The 15,236-nt window shown below is 46.4% G+C and overlaps 2 protein-coding genes across 9 annotated transcripts in view; both read left to right on the top strand.

Annotated features, from left to right (window-relative positions):
- The window catches only part of LOC118525239 (quinone oxidoreductase-like protein 2), a 53,454-nt gene extending 51,949 nt beyond the window's left edge, over positions 1 to 1,505 (top strand). Inside the window, exon 9 of the mRNA XM_078078016.1 lies at positions 1,449 to 1,505. Within this exon, the coding sequence (XP_077934142.1) occupies positions 1,449 to 1,490 (42 nt within the window). The 3' untranslated portion in view covers positions 1,491 to 1,505. The remainder of the gene's footprint in view (positions 1 to 1,448) is intronic.
- SEC16B (SEC16 homolog B, endoplasmic reticulum export factor) overlaps positions 1 to 15,236 on the top strand; it is a 56,175-nt gene that overhangs the window by 8,010 nt on the left and 32,929 nt on the right. For 4 of the 8 annotated variants that reach the window (XR_013449847.1, XR_013449848.1, XM_078078008.1 and 1 more), the window contains exons 1-5: positions 7,085 to 7,499; positions 9,539 to 9,877; positions 11,411 to 11,523; positions 12,935 to 13,025; positions 13,783 to 13,891. Coding sequence is in view for 6 of the 8 variants with exons in the window: in XM_078078008.1 (XP_077934134.1) it covers positions 9,597 to 9,877; positions 11,411 to 11,523; positions 12,935 to 13,025; positions 13,783 to 13,891 (594 nt within the window). In the remaining 2 variants the exon portion in view is untranslated. The other 4 variants (XM_078078009.1, XM_078078010.1, XM_036075821.2 and 1 more) reach the window with 4 other exon arrangements.

Here is a 15,236-nt window from a genome sequence, read left to right as displayed (position 1 = left end):
TCACACATGTGTGTTAGACAGGAAGGGCATCTTTTTTTCTTTTAAGATTTTATTTATTCATTTGAGACAGAGAGATACAGAGAATGAGAACATGAGCAGTGGGAGAGGCAGAGGGAGAGGGAGAAGCGGGCTCCCCGCTGAGTCAGGAGCCCGATGCGGGGCTCGATCCCAGGACTCTGGGATCATGACCTGAGCCGAAGGCAGATGCTTAACCATCTGAGCCACCCAGGAGCCCCAGGAAGGGCATCTTGACTCTAAAATATTGGGGCGTGTTTCCGTAAGGAGCCTGAGGACCCACCTTCACTGGAGAGACAACACATCCTGCCCCAGGTGAACTGAGAGAGAGTCCCTGGGCTTCTGGGTCTCTCTGGTGTTTTATGCAACAGAGAATCTGAGTCTAGCAGGAGAGCTTGGAATGCCAGGGGTCTGCAGATGCGAAGAGCTGAATGTGAGTGAGGACTTGGCCTGATTCTCCCTGGCTTAAATATTGCTTCACCTGCAGGGATGGATGCTTTCTAGAGATTCTTTCCAGCTCATCAGTTAGGTGTCTGAATGTCTGCTCTTGTTCAGAATGAGTCTCTTACACATTTCTAGCAAATGGCAGGAGTGATCTGGAGGGTGCAGGGTACGTGGGTGTGAATGTGTGAGTGCATGTGGGTGTCTATTTGTCCCATTGCAAGTATGAAATTTCTTTGAAGTCTCATGCTTCATAGTAAAAAATTAATGCAGATTTGAATTGTATTCCTTAATACTCAATAATACCATATTTGCGTTTGTTTAAAGTTAAAATACATTTAAAAATTGCTTATACATTAAAACTGGTGCCTATCCTGTGGCATCCTGCACATCCTTCCTGGGGCTGCAGGTACTTTGGTGTGAGAAGCACTGGGCTGTACTTTGTCGAAGTTTCTAATTCTGATGATCTTACCTTAATCCATTCTTTTTTTTTTTTTTAAGATTTTATTTATTTATTTGACAGAGAGAGACACAGGGAGAGAGGGAACACAAGCAGGGGGAGTGGGAGAGGGAGAAGCTTCCCGCCCAGCAGGGAGCCCGACGTGGGGCTCGATCCCAGGACCCCGGGATCATGACCTGAGCCGAAGGCAGACACTTAACGACTGAGCCACCCAGGCGCCCCTACCTTAATCCATTCTTTTTGTCCTATGTAGTATTTGACATAATTTCCCCCGATCTCCTGGCTCAGTGGGGGTTGGGCGAGCACTGGATTAAGAACCTGTGGATTTCCCAGCAGTAATGGATACTCAATTAATCCCTTCCTGATGACTTGGGCACACGCAGTTCCTAGGCACTTTATAGTTTTTCCACGGAAATAACAGTTAACAGCTATTGAGTATTTACTATACCTCAAACACTTTGGAAGTGTTAATCTAGTTAGACCCTTATAATAACGCTGTGAGGTCACTTCTATTCTTGTCCCCATCTTACAGATGACGACAAGGAGACGCAGAGTAACTTGCCAGTTCACGTAGCCAGCAGATCGTGAAGCGGGAGCTGAGATTCCCTCCCAGGCAGGCTTATTCTGGGGCCGCCAGGATAAGTTGTCCTGCTCCTCTGGGGAATTTATGTCCTATCAGCGTCGCTGGCTCAGAGAACGCTCTGAGGATATGACAGCCCTTTATGTTGTGCAGTGGCTGTGTGAGTCACCTCAGCCCGTTGGCACTTGATGTGAGGTCAGAAGTCACAGCAGCATCTAGCTGCCACCCGCTCATAAAATGGGGGGTGGTAAAGTGAGGGGAAGGTGGGCCACCTCTGCCAACCCAGGGCTGCTAGGGAAGAATGGAGTCATTCTTTTTCTTGAGTGATGTACTTCTGCCAAGAGCTAAGAAGTAGGATGCAGGGAGGGCGGGCTTGCGGGCAGCCAGGCAGGTGGCATTTAAAGGACTGTGCATACACAGTGTTCCTTGGTCCTGGAGGAAATCTCTGTGCCCAAACATCCACTTCTAAGAGCCACAGTCCCAGGATTGGCAGGTGGCTGATGGTGCCTGTGCCAGCCTAATTGTCTCTGGCCCTCAGACCATGTTTTCCTGGCACACGTTCTCCCTGTTAACTGGAACTGCTGACTGGCACACGTGCTCTGCTTCTTGCCTGGCACCCGGCTTACCTGGAGGAAGGGGTCAAAGCCTTGGTGGCCAATGACTGGCCGAGGCCACGAGCCCCAGATCTCCAAGGCTGGCTCCTAGTGGTGGCTTTGCTGGAGTCAAGAGGCTGCTCTGCCCTAAACCTTCACCCCTTGACTCATTCTTAGAGTCAGAGATAGGCGATGCTTGCTCAAACGTGGTTGGAAATGCAGGTGTGGACATTATCCAGTCATGCCCACTGTGACTAAGAGGTTTGTTTGTTTGTTTGTTTGTTTTAATTGTGATTTAATGTTCTTTTTTCCCCCACCATCCCATTGGAGCATGTCTCTTAGATATATGTAGGGACCTCAGTTTAACAAGGTGTGCAGATAATTTGCATCTGTTTCTGTCTCGTCTCCGCATGCCATCCCTTTAGCCACTCTCTGGTCAGTCCCCTGAACTTACTGCCTCAACATTCTCTTATCCTTTCTCTAGAAACTCCATCTCAAAGTTTAGTTCTATGCTCAGGAAGTGAAAACTACTGGGTAAATCAGACGGTTAGACTGTTGCTGCTGTCACTGCGAGGTGTCCACTCATCTATAAATAAAATCTTTGCTGAGCCTGTGTCACTTGTCAGGCACCGTGCTGTGCACGGTGGGCGGGTGTAGCGTGGAACGAAGCGCAGCTGGGCAGGCTGCCCGTGGAGCTTCAAGTTCATCTAGGTCTCCAGTAACAGCTGCATTTCCAACCCGCTTGTTCCTCTGAGCACACGTTCGTGCGAAAGCCCATTCCCACCTTCCACGCAGGCTGATCCAAACCCTCATTATCAAGTCCCTTACCAAATGCTCCCTGATCTCTAGCCAGTGGAACTTGGCAGTTTATTCCACGGAGAATTCTCCATAGCTGGTGCCCATCTGTGCTCAGCTCCACCTCCCTAGCCCTTTCTTAAAGAAGAGGTGTCCTTCCTCTTAGCTGGGTTCACTTTTTGCTCCTATACTCCGCATCCCATATAACCAGCCTCTTTGGGGATTTACTCCTTCTGTAACTGTTTCTTTTCTGTATCTCCATGGGCATCAGCATGGAACTTTCTGTAGTCTTGTCCACACTAGCCTGGTTCTTCCAAGCTGAGTGTCCCATAGCAGCCCCAGCGATTGCCCCTGTTCTTCACATCCAGGCTTCTAGATGGAGGGATTTTCCCAGCAGTCTCCTTTTCCTTACCTTCCATTCTCTGCATAAGTGACTTCTGTGCTGAATTCCTCACTCCCTTGGCCATCGTTTGGTCAGGTTATGATCATCAAATCTCCTGGTTGCTAAATCCACTAATGTGGAGAACACTTCCCGCTGGTTGCCTTTCTCAACAGTTCCCAGAAGTTTGGTGTTGCTGAGCACGCTCCTGTTTTTGGAGCCATCACCTCCCCTGGCTCCCAGGACACCATCCACCCCTGGCTCTCTGCCTACCTTCCCGGCCCCTCCCTGTTCTCCTTCATGGGCTCCTCTTCTGTATCCAGCTCTTAGATGTCAGTGTTCCTCACTGGGACCTGTCTTCTAATTCCCAGCATTTTTTAGGCAACGCTACCCATGCCTGTGGCTTCAATCACCCTGTTTCCCTCCTCAGACCTTTGTCTTGAGCTCTAGACTCTTAGCGTCTACTACTTCTTGACCACTCTTACCGCTGCCCACAGACCCCTCCGTTAGCAAATCCAACACAGGAGGTGTCTCCCCCACCACAGTGGCTCCTCTTCCAAGATTATTATTCCCCCCCCCCCCACAAAAGGCAGCATGGTCCCCTCTCGACAGCCTGGAAACTTGGAATTGTTCTCCATTTCTCTTTCTTAATTTTCTACATTCAACAGAGTATCATTTCATGTCAATTCTGTTTTATAAACAAAAATACATATATATGTATGTATGTTATACACACACACACAGCCTGTGTGTATATATATATTGTTTCTCCCCTCTTCTCCATGTCTGAATATCTACTGCTCCACTGGACTGAAAGCTTCTACAGGGCAGGGATTATACCTTATTTATCTTTATCTCCTATGCATGTGACAATGCTGGGCATATAGTGGATGTTTAATAAACATCTGTTTAGTGAATGAATGACTTCTGGAATCTTCTTTCCAGAAGAGCAGGCTGAGCACAGTTAAGCAATCTTGGACACTTTGGGGAGTTACTGCCCCATTTTAGCATAATTGTTGCATATGGGTGCATAATCATTGCTGACGTGACAATGACACGTTTGGCTCGAATACTGATTAAAAATAATGTTAGTTGATTTTTTTTCTTTAAAAATAACATGTTTATTGTGGAAGAGCTAGGAAATATGGACAAGGAAGAAGAGAAAAATAAAATCATCCACAATCCCGTGACCCAGACAAATAATTGCTGTTAACTTGTTGACATAGGACCTCTCAGTCTGTTTTCTAAATTTTTACTTTTAGTAAAGGAATGGGGTCAAGCCTGGGGCACGTCTCAGCCGGTGGGTTGTCCCTTGCAAGAGTAAGCAGTCATTAAATCATAATGCTCACAGATTCATGGCCAATTTGACCTGGATCTAGGTGGGTGTTCACATCTATCAGCACTAGTCCGGTGGGGAGAGATTAACAGCGTTACTAGCAGCGATGATACTTTTGTTAGACAGGTGTCAAATCAGGGTAGTTACTCCTATGTGAAGCAAGACTTTCATCAGTGTCCTGGCATTTGGAAAGGGGAACAGAGATTGGGAAAGAAAATTCACATCAATTAGCAAGCGGCCCGGGTTCCAATTCCAGTGGATAGTTAGAATGAAGAGCAGGAGTCAGACATGAGGACAGGACACCTGGGGAAGGGGATAATGTGAAAACTGTAGCTGTTCCAGCATGAGGAAACCTATGGGATCATGCAAGGGCATTGCCACCAGGACTTGGGGTGACGGGACTAATTTTAGCCCACCTCCTGGTGGGGACAAGCTGCTAATGTACTGTCAAGCTGGGCAGATTTGGTTAGAAACAGGAGGAAATGAGCTGCTAGGTTAAAAGATTTAGTAACTGTAGGTATGTGGGGCTGGGAAAGGCAGAGATTGATAAATCCCAAACCTTTGAAGCGGTGAGATCCCACCACTATTTATTTCATTCCATGACCCATATAACTGTTGTATGCCATATGTCAGTATGAAATAATTGAAGCTAATTAAAATTAATTTTGGTTGGTGAGTGTTTGAAGAGTTTCATAATAACTCTTGAGATAATTAGAGATGCTTTGGGATGTCACAAAAAGAGCATTTGGAATAACTGGGCTAGATGTTTAAACGAGAGCTGTGCAATGAAAGCTAGTAACAGAATGATAATTCTGTAGTTGGAAGAACACTGAATCAGGAAGGAGGACTTTGGGGTGTCCTCAGTATGCTGCTAAACTGGCCCTCTGAAATCAACAACAACAACCTGGCTTTGTAGCATTTGGGAGTTTCTGTGTAAATCCTCCCACCATGGTGGATTCCAGATTAGCGGTAGTTTAACTACTGGCTCACACCATTCCTGAATGTTCTTAAATGGGCTCTTGGAAGCCCGGCGCAAGGTAATGCCAGCATACCACCGTAATCCTGACTGAGCCAGTTCGCTTTGCGGTCTCAGGTAAATCACTTCACTTCTCAGGATCTTAGTTTTATCATCAACAAAGTGAAGTCACTAGAATAACCTCAAGGTCCCGCCCAGAGTTAACATTCCAGGATTGTAGCTAGCTGGTGCTCAGGGCAGGACCAGCACCATGTCATAAGCCAGAAGAGTTACATCAGATTTTCAGGAATATTATTGTGATATACTGGAAAACATAATTGAATACCTGGGTCTGGGTCATAATCAGCCCTCTTCTGATTCCTGCTGCTAATGTGTGTGTCCTTCTCTAGTACCTCTTCTCAGGAGGATTAAAAAAGCCAATGGCTTACCAGTGGGGTAAGAAACCATTCCTGTGGTCAGAGAATTCTACACCCAGCTGCCAGGCCCTAGGAGTCAGCTGGGGGTCTGAGACAAAATCTTACAGTTTAGGTATGTTACCTTCTCTGACCATGAGACCCACCCAAGCTGGTCTTCCCTGAACTAGTAGCAACATGAGAGGTTAACTTGTTTCTGCTTTTTGAAGTCAAGGACTGTGTCTTTCATAGTTACCTGTCTCAAGTCCTGGCAGGTAATAGGCCCTCAGGAAGTGTTTGTTGAAAGAATGTGTGATTTGGGCCTTTTTAGAGCAAATTCTGAATTCTATTTATTTTCCCCCCACCTTTATTGAGATATAATTGAAATATAACATTATGCGAGCTTAAGGTGTCTAACATGATGATTTGCTGAATTTTAAAACAGTGATTCAAAAGTGGACATAAGCTTCTCTATGTTTGCCTGAAGAAATGCATTTTTAAAATGCAAACAATGATTTTCTTTTTGTAATAGAAAACTTCTCAGTGCCTTCAGTGCAATGTCGGGCATTTGCCTCCCATCTGCTGCCACAACCAGAACCCAACAGAGAGAAACACGAATGAGAAAACCCCGAACCAGACAAACCAGGTGATTACCACCCAGCAGTGAGGGCTCTGCCTGCCTCCACCAGTGGAATTAGCTCATCTTTTTTGAAAGGAAAAGCATCCTACTTATTTATAGAGCATATGTATTTCTATATCATGTGCCACTTTACTAACATCTAATCCTCATAATGACTCTCAGAAGCTAAGTACTGTTACTCCTTTTTTATTTTATTTTTTTAAAGATTTTATTTATTTATTTGAGAGAGAGAGAGAGAGAGAGAGAGAGAGAGAGAGAGATCATGCGGGGGAGGGGCAACGGAAGGGGGAGAAGCAGACTCCCTGCTGAGCAGGGAGCCTGATACGAAGCTCCATCCCAGGACCCCGAGACAAAGACCTGAGCCAAAAGCAGACGTTTAACTGACTGAGCCACCCAGGCGCCCCTCTTATTCATCTTTGAGAGAGGAGGAAGCGGACTCAGAGGTTGAGCGCTAGAACCCGCAGTGGCCGTGAGTCAACACCCCACAGGTGGTGTGCTTCTCCCCAGGCCAGGCTGCCTCAGGCTTTCTGCATTTCCTCTCCCTGCTGTCTCTGTTCCTTGTTTGCTCTGGGATTTGGATGCAAGCGACAAGGGCTCAGCCCATGACCGGGCAAATAGATGCACCAGCCTCCGGCGGGGTTCTGAGCAAATGCGCCCGGTCAGGCCTGTCCCAGACTCAAGTAGTGGGGCTGGACTTCGCCCTAGTGAATCAGCTCCGTGGAGGCTGGGCGGTTGCAACAGGCACCTGACGGGCTGGAGATCTGAAGGCCAGGTAAGTCTCGGTAGATGTGGCACCTGGACTTTGACATTCCCCAAGAGGAGAGAGACGCTCTTGGGCCTGGAGAGTGCTGGAGGAAGCGGCGCTGGAGGAAGGGGGGAAGCCACCCAGCAGGTGTGTGGGGACGCCAGCCCCCTTGCTCTCTTTCTCTTGGCTGTGCTGTACTGTCAGATTAGGAAAAGCAATTTCACCCCTGCTGGGGGCAGGGAGGGTCACTTACGTGAATGCAAAAATGTGGCTTGTCACCGTAGATGCGAGGTCTCCACTTTGAGAATCGTGGGTGCTTTTCATTTGGGGTCCTTAATGATAACCTGAGGTCTAACCTATGGGAGTTGATATGTCAGCAACAGAATGATGTGATTTCAGCCAAGGGATCAGGTATTGTGCCTTTGAGACTGAAGAAGGGCTGTCTAGTGAAAATATCTGGGGACAAGGCAAAAGAGGCTTTCTTCTTGTTGAGCTTACTTGCGTCCAAATGGTATTAAGTTCCACGGACCTTCAGGAAAGACCCATGTGCCCTTTCACTGTGTTGGGGCATTTGGCTTTTGCTGGGATTCGCTGGAAAAGGCTTGTAAGGCACCTGGCTATTTTCAAGGGAGGGGGCTGACACAGGAAGGAAGGTACAAGTTTTTCTGAGCTGTAATTGATCTTGAGGTGGAAGGCACTTCTCTTCTCCTATGTTCTGCTTATAGCTCTTGGCTCATAGCTTCATAGCTGTGGACCCTGGCCCCATGGCATTCAAGCACAGTGATATCTTGATTTCAACATATACCCTTTGACCTTTTGTTCTGATACAATTTTTTATGTTAGACTGGGAGTTTCAGGAGTGGGAGCAAGTTAACTGTATTTGATCAGAATCTTTCAACCTAAAACAGTTCCCAAGAGAGAAAAAACATGGGGTCTGACTGAGCTAATATATTCTCCTGAGGTAGGAGAATCCCCAAGCTTTCCCTCTGAAGGCAACTGGCAGTAGGTGCCCCTCTGTGATACGGGGCAGAGGAACTTGGAAGACGATATGTATTCAGAGCTATTTCTCATGTTGAAGAATAAGTGGGGAAAATTAATTTGACGCTGGGAGACTTCCAGATTTAAAAATTTCCAGCCGGGAAGATCACGGAGATATGGCTGGCTAGCTGGTCATGAGAGCAATCCCAAACTTGATTCCCTTGGAGGAGGGGCAGCCAGGGCCACATTATAGAGCCTTGTTCTTCTAAGAGGTTAAGGATTCAGAAAAGATGTCTCTTGAGGTCAATTTAAGCTTCTTTTTGTTTAGGAAATGTCTTCATCCATTCATACTGCCCTAATCTTAGCTCTGATAACATCAACTACTGTTACAACGAACAATTACCATATACCAGGCAGTGTGTTGGGCGCTTTTCATAAGTTATCACCGATTCTGACAATATCCCTGCAAAGCCAGTCCTTCTGGTCCCCATTCTATTTCTCAAGGAAACTGAGGCTTGAAAAAATTAGTGAATAAGTGGCAGAGTTAAGATTTAAACTCTGGCTAAGCTCTCAGCTCACCTGTTTCTCTGAGAGCTGAGGGCCTCCACAGTAATTGTTGAAGGAATAATTGCTGGTGGGATAAATGAACAAACATGTATTTAATTAGAATACTTTGATAGTGTTTTAGAGCTTTATCTCTGTTTGTTCTCTGTCTCCCCTGCCTCCCACATCTATTGTTGCTCCAAATATATATATATATATATATATATATATTTTTTTTTTTTTTTTAAAGATTTTATTTATTTACTTGAGAGAGAGCACATGAGAGGGGAGAGGGTCGGGAGGGTCAGAGGGAGAAGCAGACTCCCTGCCAAGCAGGGAGCCCAATGCAGGACTCGATCCAGGGACTCCAGGATCATGACCTGAGCCGAAGGCAGTCGCTTAACCAACTGAGCCACCCAGGCGCCCCACTCCAAATATATTTTTTAATTTTTAGTGCAACACCAGTATAATTGTCTAGCCTGTTATTTATTTCATATATCTGCTTGACATTTTTTCCCAGATATCTCTATATCAGTATCTGTGTGTTTTGTTTTAGATAAAAGATTTGAGGACCGTAGGTGCTTTTTTCGCAAAACCTAATCAGTCATCACGTTTGGATATAAGCCTAAAATGGTGACCTTTTTATTTTATTTTTTCGTCTGCAGGAAGAGAAAATAACTACACAACCGATTAAAAACACGAGAGTAATTCTGAGGGTCAGGGATGGAATTTTGGGCTCCCCAGTGGCCGCGGCAGCCATGGGGGAGGCCCACAGCACCAGCAAAGGATCCAAGCCAAGGCCTTCGGAGAGATGGAATTCATCGGCCCGTTCCTCACTCTTGGCACAATGGAGAGAGGTACCACGGGAGCCCCCCGTCACAGCAGGACCCCAGGAGAGACCACCAGCAGCCCCGTTACGTGTCCAGGCCTGGGGAAAGGCATCATCAGCCTGTGTCCGGGGTTGACTATTATGAAGGTGGTTATCCCAGTCAGTTGTATTCAAGGTATGGTTCTAGAGCTTGGAATTCACCCAACTCCTAAGTGCTTCTGAATAGACTATTCCTTTCCTTCTTCCTTTTCTTTTTATTCCTGCTCTTTTTCTTCTATTTCCTCCTCTACCTGATTACATTGACTTCGCTAAACACTTTCCTCTCCCACATTGGAGTTATGTGACGGAAAATAGTATTTCCCTCCTCTATGTCCCCTCGTGGGGCTTCTTGAAGAGGCTATGACAGTGTGACTGGGTGTTGGGGCCAGGGCAGAGGGCAGAAAGAATGGTGGATTCAAGGCAGCAGATGAGCCCCTCTTACTCTGGGATTGCAAAAGGTAATATTTGTAGATTTCGGAAAAGTTTGTCCTAGAAATTCCTATAAAAAGTTCTTAGCATTGTGAGCGTTGACATGACCAGCACCAAGAAGAGACCCTGTGCCTAGAACAGAACTTAGGGTGTGATAGACGCACAGAACACATATGTATTGGATGAATACATAGAACATTTGAGAAAATGAAATTAGCCTCAGAGAAAGCAGGTCTAGGGTTGCAGGCTCCAAGTTCAGAACGAAGAGGTATCAGTGAGGTAATTCTAGGAGAATCTGGAATTCCTATTCCTGAATTCTAATTGATAGCAGAAGATTTAATATTTTATGGAATATTTGAAGCCATCTATGTTCCACTTTGGCTTTTCCAGGTGGGATATTCACCTGCCTACAGACTTAGGTTGAAATAATGACAGTTATTGTAAAGCATTTGCTCCTATTAAATACTAAAGAATTAGTAATTGATAAAAAGACTAACAACATGATATTCCTTTCCCCAATCTTTTTGTATTGAATTCTCAAAGGAAAGTATGTTAAGGGCAGAGGCAATAAAGGCAATCAGATTTAAGAGAGTCCAATGTGACTTCTTCATCTCATTTCCTCATGTACGTAATATGCATGGGAATTACAGTGGTGCATCGGGTACCTACACAGTCATCTGAGGAAGGGGCATTCTAAGATAACATCAGGGCAGGGTAGGGGTGCCTGGATGGCTCAGCCAGTTGAGCGTCCTACTCCTGATTTTGGCTCAGGGCATGGTCTTGGAGTTGTGAGATCAAGCTCTGCATCGGGCTCCGTGATCAGCACAGAGTCTGCTTCTCCATCTCCCTCTGCTCCTCCCCCTGCTCACTCTTTTGCTCTCTCTCTCTCTCTCAAATAAATAAATAAATAACTAAAATCTTTAAAAAAATTAGGGCAGGGTTTTCTAAGATAACATCGTGTATTGTTGGATGTATTTGAAGAGTAGGAGGAATCACGGGGAAGGAGAATGAGACACTTGGCTATGGTTTTGCTATAAAAATCCCAACCTTGTTCTGAAACAAAGGCCCTACTTCTGCTCTGATTCTGCATCTTCTGTTTATAGGATCTAGAATTAACTGTGGTTTTAAAGCAGGTTCTAGACTGAGGTCACAGTTTTGTCCTGTGAAGTTGTCCAGTCCTCCACTGGTTTCTCTTTACCATCTCATCCTTGACTGGCTGGCCTTCTTTGCGGTATTTTAGGCCAGGCATGGAGGATCTGTATCGGAGCTATCATTCTTCAACCCTAAGGGAAGAATATGCTTATGGAAATTATTACTACCATGGACACCCGCAGCAGCTGCAGGAAGAAAGAGGTATGGAATAATCTCCATGGAGCCTTTGGGATGGTACAGCTGATCTGGTAGGCAGGGCCTGCTCAGAGCCTCACCTTGGCTATCCTGCTCCGCTGAGGTAGAGCCCCTGTCCTCACCTGCTTCTTTCTTGGCCAGATGAGGCCACAGCAGGTCACAGCAAAGACACTACTGCTAGATGTCTTGAGAAGAGACTGAAAGGAGCCATTTTTCTTGTACGTGTCGGTGATAGTACTGAACCTACCATTACATTACCAGGATTATGGATAGTTCACACTTCAACCCCATTTTTTCGTCTACTCCTCCTTATAGCCAAGATTATAGTCTGACCAAGTAACAGTGAAGTCAATTCTTTTTTTTAAATTTAAATTCAATTAGCCAACATAGAGTACATCATTAGTTTTAGATGTAGTGTTCAATAATTCATCGGTTGCATATAACACCCAGTGCTCATCACATCACGTGCCCTCCTTAATGCCCATCACCCAGTTACCCCATCCCCCTACCTACCTCCCCTCCGAAACCCTCAGTTTGTTTCCCAGAGTCAAGAGTCTCTCATGGTTTGTCTCCGTCTCTGATTTCTTCCCATTCAGTTTTCCCTCACTTCCCCTTTCATTCTCTGCACTATTTCTTATATTCCACATATAAGTGAAACCATATGATAATTTTCTTTCTCTGATTGACTTACTTCGCTTAACATAATCCCTTCCAGTTCCATCCATGTCGATGTAAATGGTAGGTATTCATCCTTTCTGTTGGCTGAGTAATATTTCATTGTATATATGAACCACATCTTCATAATCCATTCATCTGTCAATGGACATTTTGGCTCCTTCCACAGTTTGGCTATTGTGGACATTGCTGCTATGAACACTGGGGTGCAGGTGCCCCTTCGTTTCACTACATCTGTATCTTTGGGGTAAATACCCAGTAATGCAATTGCTGGGTCATAGGGTAGCTCTATTTTTAACTAGTGAAATCAGTTCTTAGCAATGCGGTTGTCCAGTGTGTGGCTGGGCTGTGATGAGTCTGACCATCATCGACCTTGAGGGTGGCAGATATGCACCAACAGGAATTTATACCCATTACTGATAATAAGGTTCTAGGGATGTGCTGTTGGCAGCTTCTGACCTGCCAGCCAAGGGAAATCTGTTTCAACACTGAACACACACACACACGATCTCCATGCTTATACAGTTGTACTGAGCCATGCTAATTGGTTCAGGGAGGACTGAGAGGTGTCTTGTTGACCTCCATCATTAGCTCTCACTTCTCTATTGTATCCAATTTGGCAAATACGTTTTCATACCTATGGTGCTCCAGTAACTCAGCTTCACAGCTCGAGGCTGTGAAGGCTGACCTTTTAGGAGTAGGAAGTGACCTGTCTTCATTTTTGTTTTCTCTGAGGGTGCAGTGCCAAGGGGAGAGAGTCCTTATATCTGGCAGGAAGATCACCGAGATCAGAAGTACCTCAGTGAGCAGCATCACGACAACCAGAGTAGTCTGTAAGTGTGAAAGGAGAGGCCAGCTCAACATGGTGCGGCCAAACTCAGGCTATGTTAGGCAAGTCTTATGGTGTCTGGTGCTTGTCTCTATCTTCAGAACCCTGTCTGCTTCTGTTCTGGCCATAGGGATGTGGAGTAGCCCAGGGTGACCGAGGCCAGCTTTCAGTGGAGTCTTAACTTTGACGGGCGGCTCCCAAACGTGGGGTCATCTGAGTCCTGGTGAGGTTACTTGAGGTCCACCTTACAGGAGGGCCTTAATTCTATGTTGGCCTCAGAGCAGAGGTGCCCTTGCAGAAGTTGTCAGAATTGGGTCCTGGCTGAAGCTGGGGTGTTTCTCCTCTGCCCACTCCTGTGCCCCGAGAATGGGATGTGCCCTGGGGTAAGGTGGGCAGAAAAGAGTCTTTTGCACAAGCACCTGCCCCGATGACCTTAGGCCTGGTGCCTTTACCTTGTCTGCCCAACTCGCCAACCCAGCTGCTCTGATTTAAGTCAGTCCAGGATGACTGGCTGTAGGGACCAGCCCCTTTCCGCAGGGTTTGGGGTGACTTCTAGTAACTGCACTGTGGAACCCAGGAGCTCCTGTTTTTCTCGTATTCATAGATCAGGGGAGCAAAGGGAGGACAGCCCTTTTCCCTGTGGCACTCAGGACAGCCTGATGCTGCCCACACTTTGCAGCCCAAGAGCCTCTGTGGAGAGCAGCTCAGGTTTGCTAGCTTACCCAGGACCCCCCTTACCTGCTGCCGTCATTTTGCTGCAGATCCAAGAGTCAGAACCCTTATAAAGACAGCGCTGCTTCTAACACTGGACAGGATCGGCCTGAGGACCTAGTTCCGGAGAGCCTGCTACCTGGAACCCAGAAGAATAAGGTAATCTGAAGTGATGTGGGGGCTCTGGGCTGTGACAGTCACAACCGACACTGAATCAGTGGCAGGGCGGGGCCTTTGGGAGGGGGGGTCCAGCGGCCAGCAGTCTGAGGGGTCCCATCCTCCCCTCTTTGCAGAGCCTCCCCTCAGACCTCCATCTTTTCCTGCCACCCTATTTCAATCTTATGGGTCTGGGGCCCTGATCTGGCCCTTTTGCATTTTTGTCAAATTGGCTGGAGCAGGAAATGTCACCCAAGTCGCTCCGAGCTGCGGGGCAAGAGGAGAGACTATTCCCAGTACCCCAGGGGACGGGCAATTTGGTTTACCTGGGAAGCGGGGCGTTGCTAGAATCTTTTAATTCAGGTCTGAAAAGCAGAGCTTGAAACCTGTCTGGACTCTTCCAACTCTCTCTTCTGAAATCTTACCGGGTATACCAGTGGGGCCACAAAATGGAGTTCTTAAATTTTTAAAAATAAACTTTTAATTTAATTTAATTTATTTTATTTTTTAAAGATTTATTTATTTGACAGAGAGAGACACAGCGAGAGAGGGAACACAAGCAGGGGGAGTGGGAGAGGGAGAAGCAGGCTTCCCACCGAGCAGGGGGCCCGATCCGGGGCTCGATCCCAGGACCCTGGGATCATGACCTGAGCCGAAGGCAGACGCTTAACGACTGAGCCACCCAGGCGCCCCTAAACTTTTAATTTTAGAATAATTTTAGATTTATGGGAAAGTGGCAAAGATACTGCAGAGACAAGCTCTTGATTTTTGACAGTCTTATATTAATTTTGTTTCCATGATGCAATCTATCTGCTTTTTTTTTAAGAGTTTATTTATTTATTTGAGACAGAGAGAGAAGAGAGAGAGAGAGCATGAGCAGGGGGGAGGGGCAGAGGGAGAGGGAGAAGCCCCGGGATCGTGACCTGAGCCGAAGGCAGACGCTTAACCAACTGAGCCACCCAGGCGCCCTGAGATCTGTTTGCTTTTTGAGAACATTTTCTTCTGTAAACCTAATGCTCAACAGGGCAGGGCACACACTGTGCAATATATGCCGACAGGAACAACAGCCACACACAAGAACAGCCCTTTACAGTGTGCAAAGGGCTTTTGCATCTATTTTTTTTATCCTCCTGGGTTGTAAGTTCCATGAATTTCTTGTACACCTGTATCCCCGGGGAAAGCGCAGAGCCTGGAGCATAGCAGGTGCTCATTCGGTAGCTGGTGAATGAATGACTGAGGAAGTACTTGAACTCTACAGGGCAGATATGATTATATTACAGATGAGGGTGCTGAGCTCAGACAGCCTAAGTCATTCATCTAAGGTCACAGCAGGTGTTGAAAAAGCTGG

Source organism: Halichoerus grypus, chromosome 7 (genome assembly GCF_964656455.1).
Source record: "Halichoerus grypus chromosome 7, mHalGry1.hap1.1, whole genome shotgun sequence".
Lineage (NCBI taxonomy): Eukaryota > Metazoa > Chordata > Mammalia > Carnivora > Phocidae > Halichoerus > Halichoerus grypus.
This window is presented reverse-complemented; position numbering and strand designations above follow the sequence as displayed.